This window comes from Haliaeetus leucocephalus, unplaced genomic scaffold, assembly GCF_000737465.1.
Source record: "Haliaeetus leucocephalus isolate CR32 unplaced genomic scaffold, Haliaeetus_leucocephalus-4.0 Scaffold144, whole genome shotgun sequence".
Taxonomy (NCBI): Eukaryota; Metazoa; Chordata; class Aves; order Accipitriformes; family Accipitridae; genus Haliaeetus; species Haliaeetus leucocephalus.
The window spans coordinates 2,522,829-2,544,251 of NW_010972580.1; the positions used below are offsets into that span (position 1 = coordinate 2,522,829).

Consider the following 21,423-nt stretch of genomic DNA (forward strand, 5'->3'; position numbering starts at 1 on the left):
GCCCGTCCACAAGACGGACGGACAGCCGACCGCCGGAGGAGGCGGGAGCGGGGTGCCCCATCCCCGGCAGGGCGCGGGGCAGCCGTCGCGGGGGGAGCGTGGGCCGCGGGACCCGGCCCGGGGCCGCGTTACCTGAGTCACGCGGCGGCGCCGCCGCTTAGGCCCGGCCCTCGGCCTCCGTTCAGCGCGCACCGCCGCCGCAAACGGCGCAGCCTGCGTGCTTTGCGTAGCGGGGAGCATGCGCACTGCGGGCTGCCCGCGGCGGCCGCCCGGGCTGCGTGGGCGCAGGTGTGCGTGGGTATACACGCGTGGGCGGCGGGAAGGAGAACACGCAAGCCTCGCCGCTGAGGGAGAAGCCGGGGCCCAGCACCCCCCTGCGCGGTCCCGGGGTTTGCCGGCGAGGGCGGCCCGGGACGCTCACGCCTTGCCCGGTTCCGTCGCCCTCCTCCCGCGGCTTCACCCGCTGCCAGCGCGCATGCTCCGCGGGGCGTGCTGACCTCAGCGCGTCACGCACGTACGCACGTAGGTGCGTAGGTACGTCGCGTTTCCACCCTCCCCCCTCCCCCGCCCCGGTAACCGGGGAAGCGGCGGGCGGCCCCTGGGGTGCCCGAGGGGTAAGTGAGGGGGCGCGGGGCCGGGACGGGCGGGACGGCGGCGGCGGCTCTTCCCCAACCGACCGGCGGGAGGGAGCTGGAAGGATCCGCGGCCTAGTGCGGGCAGGGACGGCCTCGGCCTGGCCCGCACAAAGGGCCCGCCCCCGTGCCGGGGCCCCGCGGGCGGGAAGGGCCGTGAGGGGCCCCGCGCAGGGCCCGGTGTGCCGGGATTGCGCACCGCGGTGAGGGCGACCTGCGGCTCCTTCCGGCTGCGCCTGCCCTGGGGCAGGGGGGGGTTCTTCGTGGCGCCGGGACCCCTGTGTGGTGGGCTCGGGGAGGGGCGGGCGGGGGGGTCCCTTCTCTCTTCAGAAACGGGAGCAGCTGAGACATATTGCTGCGTTTCTCTCCGAGGCAGGGAATCCGTAGAAAGGGTCCGTGCCTTCGCGTTTCTTCCTTCAGAACGGCGTTAGCCTACGGTCTCACCCTGCGTTTCGTCACTGTCCTGCAGGAGCCCTCTCGGTGTTCGCTCACTAGTGGGCTCCGTGGGCAAACAGAGCGAATTTTGTACTTTTGCAGCTGCGTGATAGGATAAAGGAATGATCCGGTTTGTTTTCTGGGGTGGTGGGAGGAAAAAAAAGTCAATACGTACAGCGAGGAAGAATCCTTAAAATCAGATGTTACAGCTTAAAAGATTGTCCGCTGTGCTGTCAGTAGCAGAAGTGCAAAGTTACACCTTTCATCCGTTCGTTGTACATTTTGATCTCTTGTCTGCCACGCATCTGTGGGTGTGAAAGCTGTAAGGTGTGTGCCAGTGCAGGTGGGAGAACAGGACACCGGACTCAGCTGCTACCACGAAGAACTGAACAGCAGAGTTTTCCCCAAAGTCTCCTAGTGAGATCTGGTCTAGACTTGAGATTTATTGAGCAAGTCCCAAGCTAGTAAATGTTCTGCACAGGGAGCAGTAGCAATGTGTACTCAGATTATTTTGAAGTTGTTTCTCTTGCCAGTGAATTCTGATCTCATTGGAGGATCCTCACTGAATTCGAGGATTTGTTTAATAAGACTTTTAGCCTTTGGGCCATCTAATTATAACACACTTGAAAGCAGTGGGTGTTATACTGTCTTTGGCTGCCTTAAAGGTATGACTTACTTGACCATGCAGATGAAATAATTAAATTACTTGGAATGGGAAGTGTAAATCTTAGTATATCAGTTCAGCCTTCTCTTCATCTAACTTAGAAAACCAAGTTCTGGGCAGGCATCTTATGTGGAGTATTTAAAATGTGGTTTGAAAAATGTACGTTGGAGAGCATATATATCGCTAAAGATGCTTTCTTAAGGAGAAGAGGGAGTTGACTTTTTGGCAGAAGACTGCCTTGTCCCATAACGGAGCGGTGTGCTGCTTTGGGCCCGCTTTTCTAGAGATGTCTGGATTGCAGTAGTACAGTATTTACAAAGCCACGAAGCACTCAAGGATGGGACTGTATGGACATGCAAAATATGTATTGAGTTGATTTTTCATCTCTTGTTCCTCCTGATGTTCAGAGTTCTGACCTTGGGTTGGTTTGTGTTGGATTGCAAAACAGACAAGACAGGCAACATCTTAAATACACTTAAGTAGTCCCTGATGGATGTGATCTGTTTTGGAAGACAACCTCTTTGTTTTATTCTTTTTTCGAATTGTGGATACGTTCATACTTACAAGAAAAGAACAAAGCCCAGATCTTTTTTGGGAAACAGATCAAACTCTTGTCAGTCACAATTCCAAGTCTTTTCATCATGACTGAAGTAATCCACTTACAAGAAAAATCATGACAATTATATATAAACTGCCTAAAGCAGAAAGAGCATTGATTTGTCTTTTGTGATTTTAACAGATATATTGAGGACATCATGAATTGGAATAAAGGTGGACCTGGTACTAAGAGAGGCTTTGGTTTTGGTGGCTTTGCCATAACACCTGGAAAAAAAGAGGAGCCTAAGCTCTCTCAACAGTCTCATAGTGCTTTTGGAACAGCCGGTTCTTCTGCTGCATTTGCAAAATCGGGACCTCCTCAGCTGCCTTCTTTCTACAAAATTGGGTCAAAGCGAGCAAATTTTGATGAAGAGAATGCGTAAGTAGGGTTATTTCTTGTGTTTATCCAGCTCTAGATTTTAGTGTTTCAGAGTTGCCAAGGTCACAGGAAGTATCTGTGACACTTACGAGGTTTGGTTATTTAGAAAAGCCTGTTCAAGGATAAATACGATAACACTGCATTATGGTGTAACAGAACCCCGGTAGCTTTACAGCAATAGTATCAAGAAAAACTGAGCTAGTCACCTGCAGGTACTCCAATCCTTGCTTTGCAGCAGACTTTTGGTGCTGCCTTGGACCGATTATTTACCCTTTCTGTGGGTGTCAGCCCATCGTCTGTAAAATGAGAATGATAATACATCCTTGCCTTTAAATATATTTAAAAGACTGAGATATGACAGCAGCCCATGGAGAGCTCTCCTCCTCTAGCTTTCCGCTCCCTAAGAACATATCTCAGCTGAGCCTTGGTCAAGTCAGTCTCATTCATGTTGTGGTCTGAACAAGACTTTGCCTGAGGTGGTATGTTCAGAATTGGAGCCAAGCAGGATAAATTTGGGTGTCTTTTGCACAGGGAAACATTCAATTCCACATTTCTCTACTAACCCTTCTATTAGCTGCATAAATGCCTTAATAGATGGGAGGTCGGAAAAGCATCCTATATTCATCAGCCTGGGGGAGCCACTCAAGATCAGTTTCATAACATCTATTTGCCCTATCACCATTTTTAGCTTAGAACATGAACAATTGTAAATACATAAATAAATCTCAATATCTTTTCCTGTGTACATACTGACTTTTATTATCCACCTCTGCATGGAAAACTTGACTCAACTCAGAAACTGTGAAAGACAGCATGGTGCTGAAGACTGTGCTGACTGGGCCGTTGTTTGTTTCTTTTCAGGTACTTTGAGGATGAAGAGGAAGATTCCAGCAATGTCGAGTTGCCGTACATTCCCGCAGAAAATTCCCCCACTCGCCAGCAGTTTCATTCCAAATCAGCAGACTCTGACAGCGATGATGATCCTCTGGAGGCATTCATGGCTGAAGTGGAGGCAAGATCTGGCTCGTGAAATGTTTATGAATTTATGTGGCCATACTTCTCTCCAGTCAGGAGCAGCAAATGTCACTCATGGCTTTGGCAGCCATATTCAGAATGTCACTTAGCTTTTGTTTTTTATGTAAGATGCTATGTTAATTAGAACTCAAAGGTGCATTAAATGGGGAGAGGGCACATATGATTTACAGTAGCTTAACTATTAAACTGTTTTGAGCATGTCAAGGCAATACAGCAAAGAGCTTTGTGTGTCTCTGAATATGAAATTAAGGTTTTGTGCATTTTACACTACCTGAATTGAAATGATTTGTATTTATCATGAGCTGTTCCTTAGCTACAGTTCTGTTATTAGCTGGATTCTATGATGGTGTTTTCAGGAGGAATGCAGAGAATGTATTTTTTCAATGACATTGCTGCAAAGTTACAGTATATAAATTTCAAATGTATTAGTAGGAGAATTTATTTAGCGTAATAGGATATGGAACAAGAGAAAGTTTAGTCCAAAAAGTGTTGTCTCTGTGGCATGATGGTCTAGTTATGTAGGAACATTTTCCCCTTCCATGTTTTATCATCTTGGGGTTTTTAACATGTCACAATTTTATGACCTGTTAGGATCAAGCTGCTCGAGACATGAAGAGACTTGAAGATAAAGACAAAGAAAAAAAGAACGTTAAGTAAGTTCTCTTTTATCCATGCCTTGCCTGTGTCTTGTATGGTGCTAAGAGAATTCCAATGCATTTTGTTGATGATGATTGTTCAGTAGACAATAATATATACATAGTAAACATCATTAACCAGCGCATGGTATACCCCATGGGTAAAGTTCTGTGTAATAAAAATTGAATAATAGGAGGGAAGAATCCATGGCATCATCCTATGGGAAAATGTCACAACACTGAGAGTTATCTCACACAAGAAGCCTTTTTAGGCCACGCAAATTGAGGCAGCACATTGTACTACTACCACCTTCCAGATCAGCCTGAATAGTTTTTCTTCTTTCCCCATCCTTGCAGTGATCAGGAAGGTTTAGTTTAAAATTACATTTATGTGAGCAAAATAACTCAGTGCTGCTGTACCTGTAGTACTGGAGATTCTTCCAAACTTGAACTAGGTTTTAAGACATTCCCTGTAAAACTGATATATTTGGTAGCATGTGACAGTTGGGATACTAAATTTGGAGTTTAAAAACAGTTTACATTTTTGCAGCTTATCCATCTGTTTTGACCAGGGAAAATAATTATGTTGTTGATTCTTGATATAAATGTCAGATACATTGGTAGTACTTGCATTGCATGGGGTTGATCAGATTATACATGGTCCTGAAACAGAACACCGGATCCAAATCACCACCTGGGGAAGCTCTGAACTGGATTTGCACTTCCTGGCTCATATTCCTCTTCAGTTATGGGACTTCCGTAGCATCGAGAGCTTAGACCAGGATGATCTTTGATGTGGCTTCTACTGGGAAGACAGAGTCCTAATCTTTCAGTCTCATTAATAGAAGTAAAAAGAAGTCGTTGCAGGGTCGCTGTTATGGTTGGCACCAAATATGAAAACTCCATGGGTTGGGATTATACATGTTACTGAGTTGTTAGTGTTGTGTCTTCCACGAAATATGGAACTCAGCACTAATCAAATGAAAGTATGGAGCTGAGTATGTGGAACACTTGCAGGGAAGTTTTTTTTCTCCGCTTGTTTTTCCAGGGGTATTCGAGATGACATTGAAGAGGAAGATGACCAAGTGAGTTCCTATGCAGTCTTTCTATCTTCTTTTTTGTTGTTGTTTTTTGTTTTTTTTTTTACCTTCCCTCCCCAAATATATAACTACTAGGTACAAACAAAACTCCAGTGTCATGCGCAGTATCTGGACAATTCAGCAGGAAGCTCTAGTGGTTACCCTGCTGTCTCTACCCTTCTAGGTGTTTCACTAAAAAAAGAAGAATATTAGGAGACAATTTCATTCTTTTTGACTCCATTTAAGAAGATATTTTTTGATCAGTTTGAACTGTAACTTCCTGTATAGGTTTTTCAGTATTTGAGGGTCTCATTAAATTTGAAATTAGCAGAAGCAACTAACATGAAGCACCAGTGAGAGGCTGTTAAACTGTGGAGGCTATTTGCAGTGAAATTTCATGTCTGTTAAGGGCAAGAATCAGGCTTTTTGCTCTTTATTTTCAGAGGAGCTCCAGTTCTGATAGAGAATTATTATAAGCATCACTGTAACAGAAATAATAAACTTCATTTCAAAATGTACCTTACTATTAAGTTGTAATTAATAACTATTGTGTTACTGGTAGTAATGCAGAGCATGGAAGGGTTGTCTGGCCTCTAGGTCTTTGCTTCCAATTTGGTGAGTGTAGCTGTGCTAAAGTTTGAGCAAAGGTGACTTACACTTGGAGACAGCTGTTGTTCAAGTGTATTGTATGTATATCTATGTGACTGAGTGGTAATTGGCCATGGGAATCAAAAAGTCAGATGAGTATATACATTTACTTGCAATTGAACCTTGCTTTAAAAATCTGGTCTTAAATACTTGCTTGAAAGTCAAGTGAGACTAGTGTTTTCTCCATGAGAATGTCTTGGTCTGCTAGTGAGATTCTGTGAGACGCGTACATATTTGTGAGCTGTAAGGATGGCATGTGACAGTGACTTCTAACTTCAGCTTGTGTTGAAGGCACTCTTCTGAAATAGTTTCCTTCTACTTGCTGTTGACTCTCTCAATGAAAAATAGATATATTTTCATTTCTTAGAGTCTAGGGGAAGTGGAGAAACTATCTTTGGCATAATGTGTTTAAAAAAATGTAAACATGTGCTTAGTAACATTATGTTCTCTGTTTAAAAACCTGCAGCATTTGTACTTTGTTCGTGTGGAAATAAGAATAGATTCTTCTATTGTTAAAGCATAACAAGTCTTGGTAGAAGGAGTTGTTAAGCAGACATGTAAGAGAAGTTTGGTTTTTAAACGCATTTTGTGGTCTAACTGACACTATAGTTGTTTTCTTCATTTGTACTTAGTGTCCTTCTTCTGGACATAACTGATGGTATTTGTTAGAAAAATCAGTTCTAGTGAACGTTTGTTTTTTTCCTCAATGATGGGTGTGAAAGCAAACAGCCATCTAGCATATACGTCATTTAAACAAATGTAGTAGTATTTTTGCATCCTATTGTATGTGATTTTACTGATATGTTTTGCTGCAGGAAGCTTACTTTCGCTACATGGCTGAAAACCCCACTGCTGGTGTGGTCCAAGAAGAGGAAGAGGATAACCTGGAGTATGATAGTGATGGGAATCCAATTGCACCGTCCAAAAAAATCATTGATCCTCTTCCACCTATAGACCATTCAGAGGTAGGAAGGAAGTTTATTCCATTCTATCTGAGGCATTCTAGAAAGCAGGAGCTAAGAAACAGAATGAAATATGCTTCCGTCCCTGTAATATTTCAATGCTGTGCTATGTAAGTCATACTAAAGATCCTTGAAATGGCTTCATACTAAATGAATGTTCTTGCAGACAGTTAAGAACTTTTGAGTAGAAGGACTCTTCCCCTCCAAAACTAAGTGTACAAAGAGAGAATCTTGAGTCCTGGACTAACTGAGTAATTACCCTTGCAGATTGAATATCCTCCATTTGAGAAAAATTTCTATGATGAGCATGAGGAGATCACCAGTCTCACCCCGCAGCAAGTGGTGGAGTTACGTCATAAGCTAAATCTCCGGGTAAGCTGGTCACAAAACTGTCCTACTAGGATCTTTTTACTCCCATTTTTTTTGGTCTGTCTTGGTAGTTTTGATGAAGATTGACACAGGAAACTTGGGCTTTTGAATACCAAGCCTCTCAGACACCTTCAATGACTTTGATTTAAGGGAGCTTGATTTTTCCTTAGCACTTCTTGAAAGTATTCTCTGGATTTGTCAAAGTGGGCACTGAAGATTGCCAGTTGCATGGTTGCACTTGGACTAAAGAACTCTGGAGCTAGGAATTGAAATGGGAAATATTATATGCAAGAATTAGTTCTTTGCCATTTGTGACATGTTAGTATGGTGACTTTCTATGAAGGAAATTATTTGGGGAAGAAGAACAATTATACAAGGAGGTAGTTATTATGTTTAGTAGCTTATGTTGATTGACAATTTATCTAAATTTTTATACCTGAAAGTCCTATTTACTCAACACATCTGGAATTTGCACCTAAACTTACATCCATTCAGAAAGTAAAAAGCCAATTTCAGAGGCAGAGACACCCTTTTTTTCATTTTTTTACTGATTGCTCTTTGTTTTTCTCTTACTGTTCATAAACAAAGCTATGTTTCTGTTTCTAAGGTCTCTGGTGCTGCTCCTCCAAGGCCTGGCAGTAGTTTTGCTCATTTTGGGTTTGATGAGCAACTTATGCATCAGATCAGGAAATCTGAGTATACCCAGCCCACTCCTATACAGTGTCAGGTGAGTGTTGTTACTTCTCTAACATCTAAAGGGAACTAGTAGAACACATGCAAAGGTCCCTAGTCCATATGAGGTATACAATTCTAGTTTCCTATATAGAGCTGTCAGGAAGAAGAATAATTTGTATTTTTCTAGGAAAATAGCTTTGATGTTTTTTAAATAGAAGTTTACCCACTTTTTTTCTTGTTCTGTAAATATATCCATATTCTTGTCTTCATTTGTCTCTTGGTGAAGAGTGAGGAACATTCAAGTGACATCTCTTGCTTATAGAAATGTATGAAAGGTTGGTTGGTTGGGTTTTTTTTAGAAATTGTATCAAAAATAACTATAACGGTAGCTGAGTAGAGCCATACATGGACAACTTTATTTCTTTAAACAGCTTATATTGAATGTCTTGTAACTACAAGAGTTGTATGCAACAAGGCATTTTTTTAATTTCTTTTGGCAGTTAGACTAGATGCCCTATGAGCTGGACCATTTAACTGGTCATTCCTTGGAGAGCCGTGCAAGGAAAAGGGATTCTACTGCATATGTAGATTGATTACCATAACTAATTAAGGTTATCAGTAATGTCATTACAGCCACACCACTTCAGATGCTTTTCCTGAAGTATAAAAAATGATGTGGTGCTCTGTCCAAGTGACAAGTATTAGGACCTTAGTCCATACTATTTGTAAAAAAACTGTGGTTGAGAGGTCCGTATAGCAACAGTAGGGATGCACTGAGAACTTCAGCACTCAGAATGGTTACGTAAAGAATAGGCTCAGAGAATTTGGTTTTAGTGTTCTTACAGCTGGACAAGATGCGTTTGTGTGCATGTAAATATATTCTTGGGCTGGTGTACTGTGCCCAGATGTTGATTTAATATAGGACACCAGTAGTCATAACACAATAACTGCTTCCAGCCCTTAAACCAAACTGATTCGGATCTGAACTTGGCAGTAATAAAACTGTGTAAGCATCGACGTGTGTTGCTCTGAGTCCTCTGTAATGTGCTTTCCTCATGTTGTCTGAGTTTTCATGTAGTATCTAGCACAAGAATATGCTAAGGTAGGCATAATATGGGTTTAGAATCTCTTTATTTTTAGGGTGTTCCGGTTGCACTAAGTGGCAGAGATATGATTGGGATAGCTAAGACTGGAAGTGGAAAAACAGCAGCCTTCATCTGGCCAATGTTGATTCACATCATGGATCAAAAGGAGCTTGAACCAGGGGATGGTCCCATTGCAGTGATCGTCTGTCCGACCAGAGAGCTTTGCCAACAGGTAGGTGTATAGTAAGCATATATGTGCCATACAGTGTTCTTACAGAAGACGAAAATTCTGGGCAGAAATTATCAGAGAACCTCAGTGAAATATTTGAAAAAACTACTCTGTACATTAGTAGCATGCCTCCAGTGTAAGCTCACAATTCTTTCCTACACCTCTTTTTGTTAAAGAATCATGACAAATCTGAAATTGTAAATTTTTGCACAGTGCTCCCATATTATTTCTAAGTATTAAGAATACTGTGGATGCATTGCCACAAGTTGTATGTGTAAAAGATAGAGCCTTCAGGTTAAATTATGGTTGGATGCCTAAATAGGTTTCTCACGTTATTGGAAATTATCCACAAGTATTGAAGTCTTTAGCCCTGAGGATTTCTGAATGATTTCATTGGTTACTAGCTGAAAAGTGGATTTCAGTAGCTGGACCATATTTCCAAGGTAGGCATATTTTCTCAGATCTGTCTAACGTGAACTGTGATGTGCTTTGTTTAAAATTCTCAGATCCATTCTGAATGTAAGCGCTTTGGTAAGGCATATAATCTGCGCTCTGTAGCTGTGTATGGAGGAGGAAGCATGTGGGAGCAAGCCAAAGCCCTCCAGGAGGGGGCAGAGATAGTTGTCTGCACACCAGTAAGTACTTGTACGCACACAGTACCATTTTCTGTTGCTTAACTGAAGCTGAGACAGATTTTTAATACCATTGGTGATGCAGAATTTTTCTCTGGTCACTGAAATCTAGGTTCTTCACAGGTTATCAGATGTTGAGAGCAAATATGCTCGGATTATTCTTCTCCCAAGAGAAATTGAAAGAGATTAGGTATGATCTCTAATAGAAGACAGAGTAGCAAGATCTGCTTGAATCAGTGTCAGTTGTGCGCAATACCAGCTTCTGATTACTGAGCCTTAAATTCATGAAGAAAATTCCCAGAATGTCATGAACTTGAGTGCTGTGTTCCTGAATCAGCGTAGAGCCTGTGGCAGTAATACTCAATGGTTGAAACACTGATTCAGAATGGGTATTGATGCTGAACCAGTGATTTAAATGAGCACCATTGTCAACTGGCTTTGCTTATTGCAAAAACTGGTTACGAACTTGGGCAAAAATGAGCACCTAATGGTTGGAGGAAGTTTTATTGTGGCTATTTATTGGGGTACTAGGCAAGAAAACAAAATATGAAGAACTCCCTTGCCAAAAACTGTGGGATTAAGTAGCCAGTTCACATTTAAATTTTAATTCTAATGAAGAATGGGGCATTTCAGGCTCTCAGCACTGTTAAGCTTGAAAAAACAGTCCTAAAATTCAGCTTGTAAAGCATAGTTGATGAGAGTTTTAGGAATCTGTTTCTATGACTTGAATATTGACACTTAACTTCTAGACTGAAGCCTTGAGATGTCTTATTCTAAGTCTCTGGTAAGTGAGGATAAACAGTTAAGTGCTTGAAGGTTGCATATGTTAACATTTTTTAAAATATGTGTTAAAAACTTGGCTTTTTTTTTTTTTAATAGGGTCGCTTGATTGATCATGTGAAAAAGAAAGCTACAAACCTTCAAAGAGTCACTTACCTTGTGTTTGATGAAGCTGACAGAATGTTTGATATGGGTTTTGGTATGTAATGAACAAAGGTCACTGTTTTGGAAAGCAGTGGTCTCCAGTTCCCAGCTTAGTAGGACTGTTTATAACCCCTGTAGCTTCATATACTTGAAAATACATTAAGCAAATACTTTATAGACAAAACTCATATTTAAAGGTCTAATATCTGTTGCCATAAAGAGATCAGTGAAGTGCTGTTGATGTTGAAGTCCAAAAACCCTAATTTTTATCTTCAGAGTTGCTGAATAACTTTTGAGCAAGTCACTTCAGTGGTTTGATTCTGTGTGTACAAACTAGTGGTGTTTAAAGAACTTTCTACTTTATTGGAAGAGGTTTGGTCATTCAGATCTGGATGATTTTGAGTTTGTGTTCGAGAGTCATGGGACATAGCAAAGATTTGACAGTACTAGAATAGTGCAGAGGCAGGGGGACAGGGTATGCACAGATTCAGCTTGGATCTGTGGTTACAGAATTTTTTGCTGAAGGAACTGCCAAAAGTTTCTCTGTACAGCAAAGGAACTTCCCTTGTGCAACGAAGAGCACCTGGAAGTCACAGTAGAATTAAATACTGAGTGAAAAGGACTCATTCACTCTATGGTTATTTGTTAAATGAAGCAATATAGTTATATTTTGAGTTATTCTACTAAATAATGAGCATACGACGTTGATTAGAACATTTTCTATCTCCTTTCCAGAATATCAGGTCAGATCAATCGCAAGCCACGTACGTCCTGACAGACAGAGTAAGTATAAGCATGTTTCAAGATAAACTCCTGACACTTAAAGGAGGCAGTACGGTGGGCTACCAGTTAAGAAGCTGGAAGAGAGCTTGGATTTGCTGTTCTTAACACAGCCACACAATGAGACTTTTGCAAAAGTCCTCTGGTGTTACCCTCACTGTAGGCTGTTGGGAAGGGAGCACTTGTGAACTGTGGGTACTTTACCACACTGTCATCAGTTTGTAATCCCTTCACAGACTTTACTCAGAGAAAAGATGATTAGCTGAATTAATGTTCATATGCTTTGAGATCCTGTGTTCTAAGCTGCCATGTAAGAAAGTTCACAGCAGTGCCACATATTATAAACATCTTATTTCAGATGCCATGAAATGTGTTTCCACTTTGAGGTATTTTAATAGTGTGATTGATAATTTTCATTCGAACCAGTAAAACAGACTGCAGCTTCAGACCACTGACATCTGGTACAGTCATACAGGTCCTCATTCACAGGATCTGTGCAGTGTTTTCACAGTTCTGAAAGAAAGTTTATTTTCCAAAGAGTTCAAATACTGTTTTTCTTTTAGCCCTCTTGTTCAGTGCCACTTTCCGTAAGAAGATTGAGAAATTGGCTCGAGATATTCTGATCGACCCAATTCGAGTTGTGCAGGGAGACATTGGAGAGGTAATTCTACATTACTTCTGAGACAATCAGAAAAACTATTCTGTTTCTGTTGTCTGAAATTTAAGTTAAACAGCATAGTCATAATTTGTATTTAAGAGGAAATATGTTGTGCTTAACAAAAAATAGTAAGGGTTTGGTTCTGGTTTTTATTTTATTGAGCTTTCTTTCTCCCCACAAATATTGTTGTGATGGAAGGTTTCATCAAGGAGTGAAACAACATTAATGCAGATTGACTTTTTTTTTTTTAATTAGGCTGAATCAATGGGTATATCCTTTTGTCTCAAAACTATAAAAAAATTACAACTTTTGCAATGAAGGATTTGAAACAGACTGTAGTATCTTTCAGCTGGTTTATGTGGGAATGTTGATCCTGTACTTGCTTGACAGTAGCAGCTGAACTATTAGCAGACTAGGGATTTGGTGATAAGTCAGTGAAGTGGGCAGATTACATTTGCTGTGAAGAAACTTTGCTTATAATATATGAAAACTATTGAGAAGTTTCACAAGATGCCTTCAGAACATTCTTCTTTTAACCAGTTGTCTGCATAAGCCCCTTCTTTGTGGGAAAATGTTTTTCCTAAACATAGCTTAAGAAAAGAAGCAGCTTTCCTAGCTCAATCACATGGTTCCTTTTCTTTGATCTAAATAATTACTCTGAGAGCATCATCCTTGAAACAATTAATATTTAAATGTGTAAAAGTTAAATCTTTCAGAGAAACTTCCAGATAGTGCTGTGAGCTCTCCTGCACTTTTATTATTTGCAATACAGAGTGTATAGGGAGTCTGTTTATACCTCCCCTCTTCCTGACTCCAGGGACAAGTCACAGCTCACAGGAGTACTTTCTCTGATCGCCATATGAATAACTGTCGCTGATGAGCATCCTCTCTGTCTCAGACCCTGCTCTTGCACAGTCTATTTTAGATGTTAATAGCATCTGTTGCAAAAGCATCTAAATTGCAAGTACCCATCTTTAGATCAGTAGGGTGCTAAACTGCCTTATGTCAAAGACTGCACTTTGCCTCTCAGGTTTAGTAAAGAGTGGCTCATTTAACCCCTGCCTTTTCTGCACTGTGAAAATGAAGTGGTCAGCAGTTAGACAAGAACTGAAACCTCTTTTAAAGGAGAATTTGTCCCCTGCTTCTCTGCTTTTTGTTCTCACACCTAGTTCAAATTCCTTGTTTTATTCTGCCATCTGTGTTTGCCATCCTGTCCTTGCCATCCTGTCCTTTCTGTCCTGCTTTATTGCTTGTCTTATTTCTCCCCTTAGGCAAATGAAGATGTTACTCAAATTGTGGAGATTTTCCCCTCTGGCCCTAGCAAATGGAACTGGCTGACTCGACGCCTTGTGGAGTTCACATCTTCTGGGAGCGTTCTCCTGTTTGTCACCAAGAAGGCAAATGCAGAAGAGCTGGCCAATAACCTCAAGCAGGAGGATCATAATCTGGGGCTGCTTCATGGTGACATGGACCAGAGTGAGAGGAATAAAGTAATTTCAGAATTTAAGAAAAAGGGGATCCCAATACTGGTAGCTACTGATGTGGCAGGTATGTGACATTCTAAGAAACAGCAGCTCGTACAAATTGTGGATATTAGTAAAAAGGCTGACACATTTTAGTGGGAAGCAACAAGGTTGGCTTCTGTGCTTGCTGGGCACTGTATTCCTGACGTTTTTCAGAAGTACACAGTGTTAGCAAGGGGTTTTATTTTTAAAGTCTTCTAATGATGTTTAAATTACAGTCTGACAGATACTTTTTAATATACAAAAAGAAAATAAGCTGTTTCTTAAGGAAGTAACTGCTATTCTTTAATCAGCTGACACATTATGCATGCTTAAATGAAGAGGAGACGGGCACACTTGAAGCCTTCTTTAGAACAGCTTTTGTAACCAGATGCTTAGCTGAACAAAGAGTGAATTTCAGTGTCCTTTAATAAAGGCCTCTCTCTTCCCTGGAGAAGCAGTCATTTAAAGAGACCTCATCCATCTTCAATCCTGTGAACTTGGGGATTGGTGTAACTTATACTACTGTTAGAGAAGATATTGCTACTCTTAAGAGTTTTAGCCTGTGAAGGGTGTCTTAACTGGAGTGTGTTCCTGTGGAAACTCCTTTTTTTGCTGGAGCAGAATGAAGTGATAAGCTGGTATGAATGGGATTGCTTTGAGTTAGTTTGGGATAATCACACTTACTGCTATGTTGCTCTTTATTACAGCTCGTGGGTTAGATATTCCTTCCATTAAGACTGTCATCAATTATGATGTGGCTCGGGACATAGATACGCACACCCATAGAATTGGTCGTACTGGCAGAGCAGGCGAGAAGGGAGTTGCCTACACTCTACTGACTCCCAAAGACAGTAACTTCGCTGGTGATCTTGTCAGAAATCTGGAAGGCGCTAATCAACATGTTTCCAAAGAGCTGTTGGATCTAGCAATGCAGGTACGAACAAGCAAAACTCCTTGAGTAGAGGAAGGTTCCTTCCATGATTAGCACAAAATCAGGAGCCTCAGTGACTTGTTTCTGGCTCCATCATGTGTTAGCAGTGATCTTTTGCAATCTATACTATTTTTAAGGAGGCTTTCTAGTGTTTTTAATGGCCTTTGAAAGAATCCATGAAGAGATAAAGATTTTGGAACACTGTATGTAATCTATTTTGGGGTCAGGCACTGCCTAGGAAATTAGGAGCTGTAATCTGGCTGATGCCAGCAAAGCACTCCAGCTCCACTATCTCATTACAATCAGATTTTCAATATGCATTTATGGCAGGCACCTGGGAAATGCAGCTTAGTTAAAAGCTAAACTAGAAGATAATTACAAGGACATTTACTCTGTGAAGCGGTTGTTCGTTTATCATTATACCTGCTTGGCAGTGCTGTCTGGCAGGCTTGCTATATATAGGTATGATGGATAGCTGAAGCAATTGTGCTTCCGCCACTGTACTCATCAGCTCTTTAAGTTCTTGTCTTTTGCTGCCCATGTAGCTGCGAGAGAGCAAAGGCATTTTGGTAATTCCCAAATTCAGAGATGGATTAGCATGCTTGTGGCTTCATTGCCAAGCAGCTTGGACACTCGCTGCTAGAAGTAAGTGTTTTTTCTGAAGTACAGAGGCAGCATTTTCAGAAGGGACAGAATTTGTGAGGCAGAGCACCACAGGCTGCCTTTGAGAGGAGAATATAGAAGCTGAATGGCTTGGCTTACTGGCTTCTTCAGATTTGAAGAAACTATAGGGCATAAAAGAGGTGCAGCCAACCATTATTTAATAACCTGGTAACAGGAGGTTTGGTTGGTCTGTCCTTTCCTGGCCACTGCTCGTTGCAGGAAGTTTTGCTGACAGAACCTCATTTCTCATTAGCCAGGCAGTGGGCTAAATCAATAAAACCCAAGTACGAGCAAGTGCAGAGCTCCCAAGTGAATGGCATCAGCAATTGCACTTATTCCTGGCTTTATTAGAATGCAACCCCCTAAAAGTTTAACATGGATGAAAGTTCAGGACATAAAATTAGTTTTTGTAAAAAGCATTTGTAACAAAAAGCTTCAGACCTACGTGACAGAACTCTCTACAGCTTACTTTCAAAGTGCTGTAATCTGTCACATCCCATCCCCTTGCAACAGCTGTGTTGTGGAATGGGAAACAGTGTATTTGTATTTTTCTTTTGAAATGCTCAAAATCCTTCTTTTCTGAGCCTCATTACATGCATTTATGAAGCTTCTTATTCCCTGTGTTGAGAAGCATTTGTCCTTCTTTTGTACAGAATCCATGGTTCCGGAAATCACGTTTCAAAGGAGGAAAAGGCAAGAAGCTGAACATTGGTGGTGGTGGCTTAGGATACCGTGAACGTCCTGGTCTGGGATCAGAAAATTCTGTAAGTAGGGATGCTAAAGAAGTTGTTTACAGATTCTTGGAACTTTTAAACATAGTATTGACTACTTTTTAATTTTAAAAAATCTTCTTAGTACTGGACTATAGCCTCTACTTTAAAAGGTTTTCATAGCTCAGAATCTTTCAGAGTTGGTATCAGAAATATATCAAGTGAAGCTGTCCTGTGCCGTTACCCTCTTGTCAAGAGCTGCCCTATTTAGGGCCAGAGTGATCCAGAAGGTTCGGAGATTCTTCCTGAAATAGACTGTCAATGCAAAATAAATGCTAATAAGTTACTTGAAAAGCCATTTCCACACTGATTCTTGGCAGCAAAAAATCTTGCAGCATTGGGAAGACTTACTAAGGTATGACCATGCTAGGAAAACAGCTCGTTGCCAATGTGTATGGGGACAGAATTTAACTGTAGGCATGTTGAAAACGCATCATGTTCAGCATCTTTCCAAAAGTCACAGCTAAGGTCTTGTTTACACTTTGTCTTGACTATGACCACTGTGAAAATCTCCATTTGATTGTGTTCTGCTTTTGCTTGTACTGTAAGGAGCTGGGAAATGTGGTTATACTGTTGACTAGTGAGTTATTAAGACTTAATGCATCTTTACTTTTCTGTCATCCTCAAGGGCAAACTGTTCTGCTCAGTGGTCTCCAGAAGTTTGTCATCCTTAGTAGGTGTATTTCCTGAGTGCAGGGTCAAGATAAATTCTAAGAATGGTTGAATTGAAAGTGTCTGTGTGGGATAAATCTCTCTAGTTGTCCTTTGTCTTTTTGCGTAGGACCGTGGAAACAACAACAGTGTGATGAGTAACTATGAGGCATACAAGCCATCCACTGGGGCAATGGGAGACAGACTTACAGCAATGAAAGCAGCTTTTCAGGTTGGTTCAATCACTTGTACTCCAAGTTATAACTCAAGAGGAAAGGACATAACATGGAAAAATTATTTTACTACTGATGATTCAAGACAATTTCTTTTTTCTCCCCTGAAAATGCAGAAACCCTGTTGATTTAAGGGAAGTTGAGGTTGATAGTGGTGGCCATGTCTCATCCACTTAGAGCATGCACTCAGCATTGCAGTCCAAACTGGTAGAATTAGTATGCAGGCTGGACTGAACATGTTTGCACAAAGTTAATTTGCCAGACTTATTTTGTTTTCTGCTGCCTCTTTGCTCTCTTTCCCTTCCGGATTCTGCTCCTAGGCTTGATCCTATTTAGGTTGCTTAGCAGCAATGGTGTAATTGCAATCAAAAGAAACAGGGCACAGAGAAACCTTTTCTCTTCAGTGTAAAAATTAACCCCACAATATAGGAGTTCCCTTGTTTCTGTGGTCTGGTAGCAGATGTCCGTTACTAATTCTGTGTTCGTAAGCACAGCAGGAATGTAATCACTCCAAGACTGACTTTTTATAGGAACCCTTTTTCCTAGGGGCTCCCCAGAATTCAAGACAGGCTTGTGTATGCATGATGACTGCATGTTTTGTGGTGCACTGTAGAAGCAAACATGCTCTCTTTTTTTCTTTCTGTCTCTTTCCGGCAGTCCCAGTATAAGAGCCACTTTGTTGCTGCAAGCTTAAATAATCAAAAGACTGGTAGCTCTGCTGCTGGTGCTAGTGGCTGGACCAGCGCTGGGAGCTTGAACTCAGTACCGACGAGTTCAGCACAGCAAAATGCTGCAAATCCTGACAGCCCAATTGCAGCCGCCGCAGCAGCAAAGGGTGTTCCAGGTTTCACCAGCACAGGGAATTTGAGTAGCGTTCCCACCTTTCCAAGTGTCGGAGTACAGGGCTTCAACAACACAAATGCCAGCACCAACAATCGAGAAGGCAGCAGCAGCACCGGTGTTGCCACTGCTGGCAGCGGTGGTGGCGGCAGCAGCAGCGGAGGTGGTGGTGGCGGTGGTGGTGGCAGCATTGTCAGAGAACGATACAACGACAACCGGAACAGTCGCCACAATGAGGTCCCACGCCGTGGAGAGGGTGGTGGTCGCTACAATGATGTGCAACGCCATGGAGAAGGAGGCAGTCGCCACAGTGACGTTTACCGCCACGGAGAGGGCCGACATGGCGACAACCATCGCCACGGTGAAAGCCGGCACTTCACTGATGTGGGCAGTGGCAATCGCAATAATGGTGATAGCAGGAATAGCAACGAAGGTAGGAACAACGAGAACAGGAATGGTGAGAACAGGAAGGATGCCAACAGCCGAGACAACAAGACAGATGGTTTTGCTGTCCCAGAGCCCCCAAAACGTAAGAAGAGCCGGTGGGACAGTTAAAAGCTGGTGTTTCACAGCCTGGAATCTCTGCAGGTAGTGTTGTCTTTTTCCAGAGGATTTCTTGGGGGTTTTTGGTAACTGGTTGTTGAGCAGCTGGGGGAGGAGAAGGAAACCATGAAAACTCCCCATTGCAAGTCTGGGCCGGTACATCTGCAGACAGATTCACTTTAATGATGTGTACACACAATGCTTAGTCAAAGAGGAATCATTTTGATAAAGCTCCCTGGGTTCTGCTTTTAAACATTCAGTGCTCAAGTGACTCTCTGCTGGATTTAAAGAGATCTTCTTGACAAGAAAGAAGCTGTTTCACATCCTTGGAACGTTAAGAAACTGTTGTCCATAGAAGTATAAAGTAGTCTTTTCTTAACCAGCGTTCACATTTAAAAAGACAGTCCATCTAGAGATGCTCAGGACCCACCTGTTAAACATTAATCTTTCAGCAATTTGTTCAGTATGGTGAGTTCTTCCCTAATCTCTTCTTTTCACATATTCTGTTATCCACAAATAACTTGGCCTCCAGGTTGCCCCATACATCTCTCCCCATCCACCAAGAATGTATCAATTTGCATTGCTGAAGGTGGGATGAAGCAAGCTGATTTTTCTTTCCTTTTTTTTTTTTTTTAATTTTATTTTTTATGAAGCTGTTCCAAGGGATCCTGCTCCAGCCCGCTAACCACAAATTCACATGTAGTGTAGGCGGGACTCCCTGGCTTGTTTGTGGTCAGTACATCAATCCCAATCCCATTGCCCAGGTATTTTTTCTTTTAAAGAACCTCTTCTTTCCTAATAACCTTCATTTTGGTGGAAGCCTGCATAGCAAACTTGTTTCTCTGCTGTGCCTATGCACCCTCTGTTATGAGAGGGTTGAGTGCTTTCTTCGAATTAAAAACAAAAAAGGGAAAAAAATGTAGATATGCCACAACAATCAGAGGCTGGTGCCCCCCGTGAAGCGTAGCTAAATGAAGAGGCTTCATTCACAAATTCAGGGACCTGCTGCTCAGAAGCCTTTAGGGAGAACCTGAAAAGCAATTGATGAAGTGGAACAGCTCAAATATTGCCCCATATTGGACACATGTAGTTAAAACTGTAAAATGTTGCTTGACTGTTTTTAACTCGTGTGTACTATCCGTTTTTTAACTTTTTTTTTTTTTTGCGCCATAAAGGTAAGGAAGAACTCTTTTGTTGAAACATGTCAGCACCCACCTCTGTCTTGTTTCTACTGAAAGAATTATCAGAAACTGTCAGGTTTTTGTGACATTGTGATGTTTTCTTTATCAGCTGTGCATTTACTTTCTGCTTGCTCTAGTAAATGTTTTATTACTGGGACAAAAATATCTAGCATGTGCTTTTTATTCTCCACTTCTTCCTTTGGCTCTTCTGGCATTTGGATGGAGATTTGACTGACTGGAGATTTGACTGCGTCCTGTTCTTTCACCAGAAGTTGTGGATTGTAGTTGATAAAAGACTTCCTGTGGTTTTTACTGGTATCTTTCACCTCAAACTGTTTTGCAAACCCTATTTTAGCTTGAAAGCCTCTTGGGGAATAAATTTTTCTCTGTTTCACAAGTGGGAAGGATACAGCTCAGGACACATTGCTCATCCCAGCCTTTCCATGGGGTCATTGGTTGACCTGGAAAGAGAATTCAGCAAGTCTTGTGATCTGACTTGCATATGTACTGGTTTCAGTCAAGACACCAGCTTGATTATTTGGGCCTGCTCACTAACTAGCTCTAATCTGTTTTGTTTTTTCAAAAATAGCTTCCACTTGAACACTCTCATCACAGTCTGTGCAGAAACCTCACTGCACTAGTTTGAGCTCTGCATTTTTAGTATTAAGACAAGTATGTTCCAGGGCAGATGTGGCAGGGGTTTAGAAGCTGTTGCATTCCCCTTTCGTTATCACGCTTAAGGTTTATCACTCTGCACAATTAAAGATTTGAGTTTCAAAACACAAAATAATAAAAATAGCTCCATAGTCTAAAACTGCCCTCTGCTCCCTCCCTTCCTGGATCTCAGCTGGCTGCCACTGGGAACTGGCCCTGTATGTGGCATATGCCTGGGTCTCTTCCCTTCTTTTTAACACATCCCTCTGCTGTTTGATAGGATTACTGAAATTCCTCACCCCTCTCTTAGCTACCAGGAGCCTCTTGAGACTTGATGAGTAAATATTGATCGCTGACAGAGGGCTATAAATGTCAGTTCACACGTCCATGTTAGGTACATAAGAGGGTTGGTTCCATCTCCACAGAACAAGGTAGCAGTGTGAGCAGCATGCCAACTACCCTGAAAGAGAGAATCTCTCTCCTTGCAGTGGCACGCTGTGCTGCTTGCTTCTAAAGAGACCAGCACACAACTCGCAGCTGAGCAAATCAATTACAGGAAGCTCAGGTTTGTTTGTAAAGGGCAATCCTCAGATTCTGCTCCTGTCTCTGTGCCTGCGCATCAGTCACCCCCTCTGCCTCTTGTCCCCCGGAGCGGGGCAAACACTGCCACCACCCAGCTGTGCCTCTTCCGTGTCGTACAGCACTTGTTTTCTTGGGTGGGAGGTGGTGCAGATGTGCCTGACTCTGCACCATCTTCTGGACCATTTAAAGACTATGAATCCTGGAGCCCTTCCCTTCCCTAATGCACCTCCTGGCCTTCTGGCTGGCTGTCCCTCCAGTGCTTCCTAATCGTTGTGACTCCCTTTAGCTTTTCACTGGAAGATCTGTGAATGCACAGAATTATATACATGTTCGCTGTCACTGTCTTTATCGTGAAATTACTGCCTTGAGGGACTGTGTCTCCTTAGACCAGGTAGGAAAAAAAATTCGCCATGCTACCACCAACATGCTGTTTAGTTTTAACTGGCATACAT

The 21,423-nt window shown here is 42.1% G+C and overlaps 2 protein-coding genes across 8 annotated transcripts in view; one reads left to right on the plus strand and one right to left on the minus strand.

Annotated features, from left to right (window-relative positions):
• The window catches only part of CCDC47 (coiled-coil domain containing 47), a 12,578-nt gene extending 12,086 nt beyond the window's left edge, over positions 1–492 (minus strand). For 2 of the 3 annotated variants that reach the window (XR_773969.1, XR_773970.1), the window contains exon 1: positions 133–492. The gene's annotated coding sequence lies outside the window, so the exon portion shown is untranslated. The remainder of the gene's footprint in view (positions 1–132) is intronic. The other variant, XM_010561376.1, reaches the window with a different exon arrangement.
• A 50-nt stretch (positions 493–542) lies between these two features.
• DDX42 (DEAD (Asp-Glu-Ala-Asp) box helicase 42) lies at positions 543–19,898 on the plus strand. Of its 5 annotated transcripts, none has more exons than XR_773976.1 (19): positions 543–614; positions 2,471–2,707; positions 3,569–3,719; positions 4,334–4,395; positions 5,426–5,462; positions 6,920–7,069; positions 7,334–7,438; positions 8,043–8,162; positions 9,251–9,427; positions 9,931–10,059; positions 10,936–11,035; positions 11,716–11,763; positions 12,324–12,421; positions 13,690–13,966; positions 14,631–14,857; positions 16,171–16,281; positions 17,069–17,170; positions 17,829–19,022; positions 19,730–19,898. XR_773976.1 is itself a non-coding variant. In XM_010561394.1 (18 exons), exons 2-18 carry the CDS (start codon positions 2,487–2,489, stop codon positions 18,564–18,566), a joined length of 2,853 nt encoding a protein of 950 aa, XP_010559696.1. In that variant the 5' UTR covers positions 543–614; positions 2,471–2,486; the 3' UTR covers positions 18,567–19,898. The 5 variants fall into 5 exon arrangements, 2 of the variants coding, with proteins under 2 accessions (XP_010559696.1, XP_010559697.1); XR_773975.1 differs by having other exon boundaries at positions 17,829–19,318; positions 19,730–19,886; XR_773977.1 differs by lacking the exon at positions 19,730–19,898 and adding an exon at positions 19,208–19,224.
• The last annotated feature ends 1,525 nt before the right edge of the window (positions 19,899–21,423 follow it).

What these genes read in the sequence shown, in the direction of transcription:
- DDX42 (XM_010561394.1), top strand. Translation starts at nt 2,487, where the DNA reads ATGAATTGGAATAAAGGTGGACCTGGTACTAAGAGAGGCTTTGGTTTT. An exon ending in CACCTATAGACCATTCAGAG is followed by an intron (nt 7,070 to 7,333) that starts GTAGGAAGGAAG and finishes TTACCCTTGCAG; the next exon opens with ATTGAATATCCTCCATTTGA. An exon ending in CCAGAGAGCTTTGCCAACAG is followed by an intron (nt 9,428 to 9,930) that starts GTAGGTGTATAG and finishes TAAAATTCTCAG; the next exon opens with ATCCATTCTGAATGTAAGCG.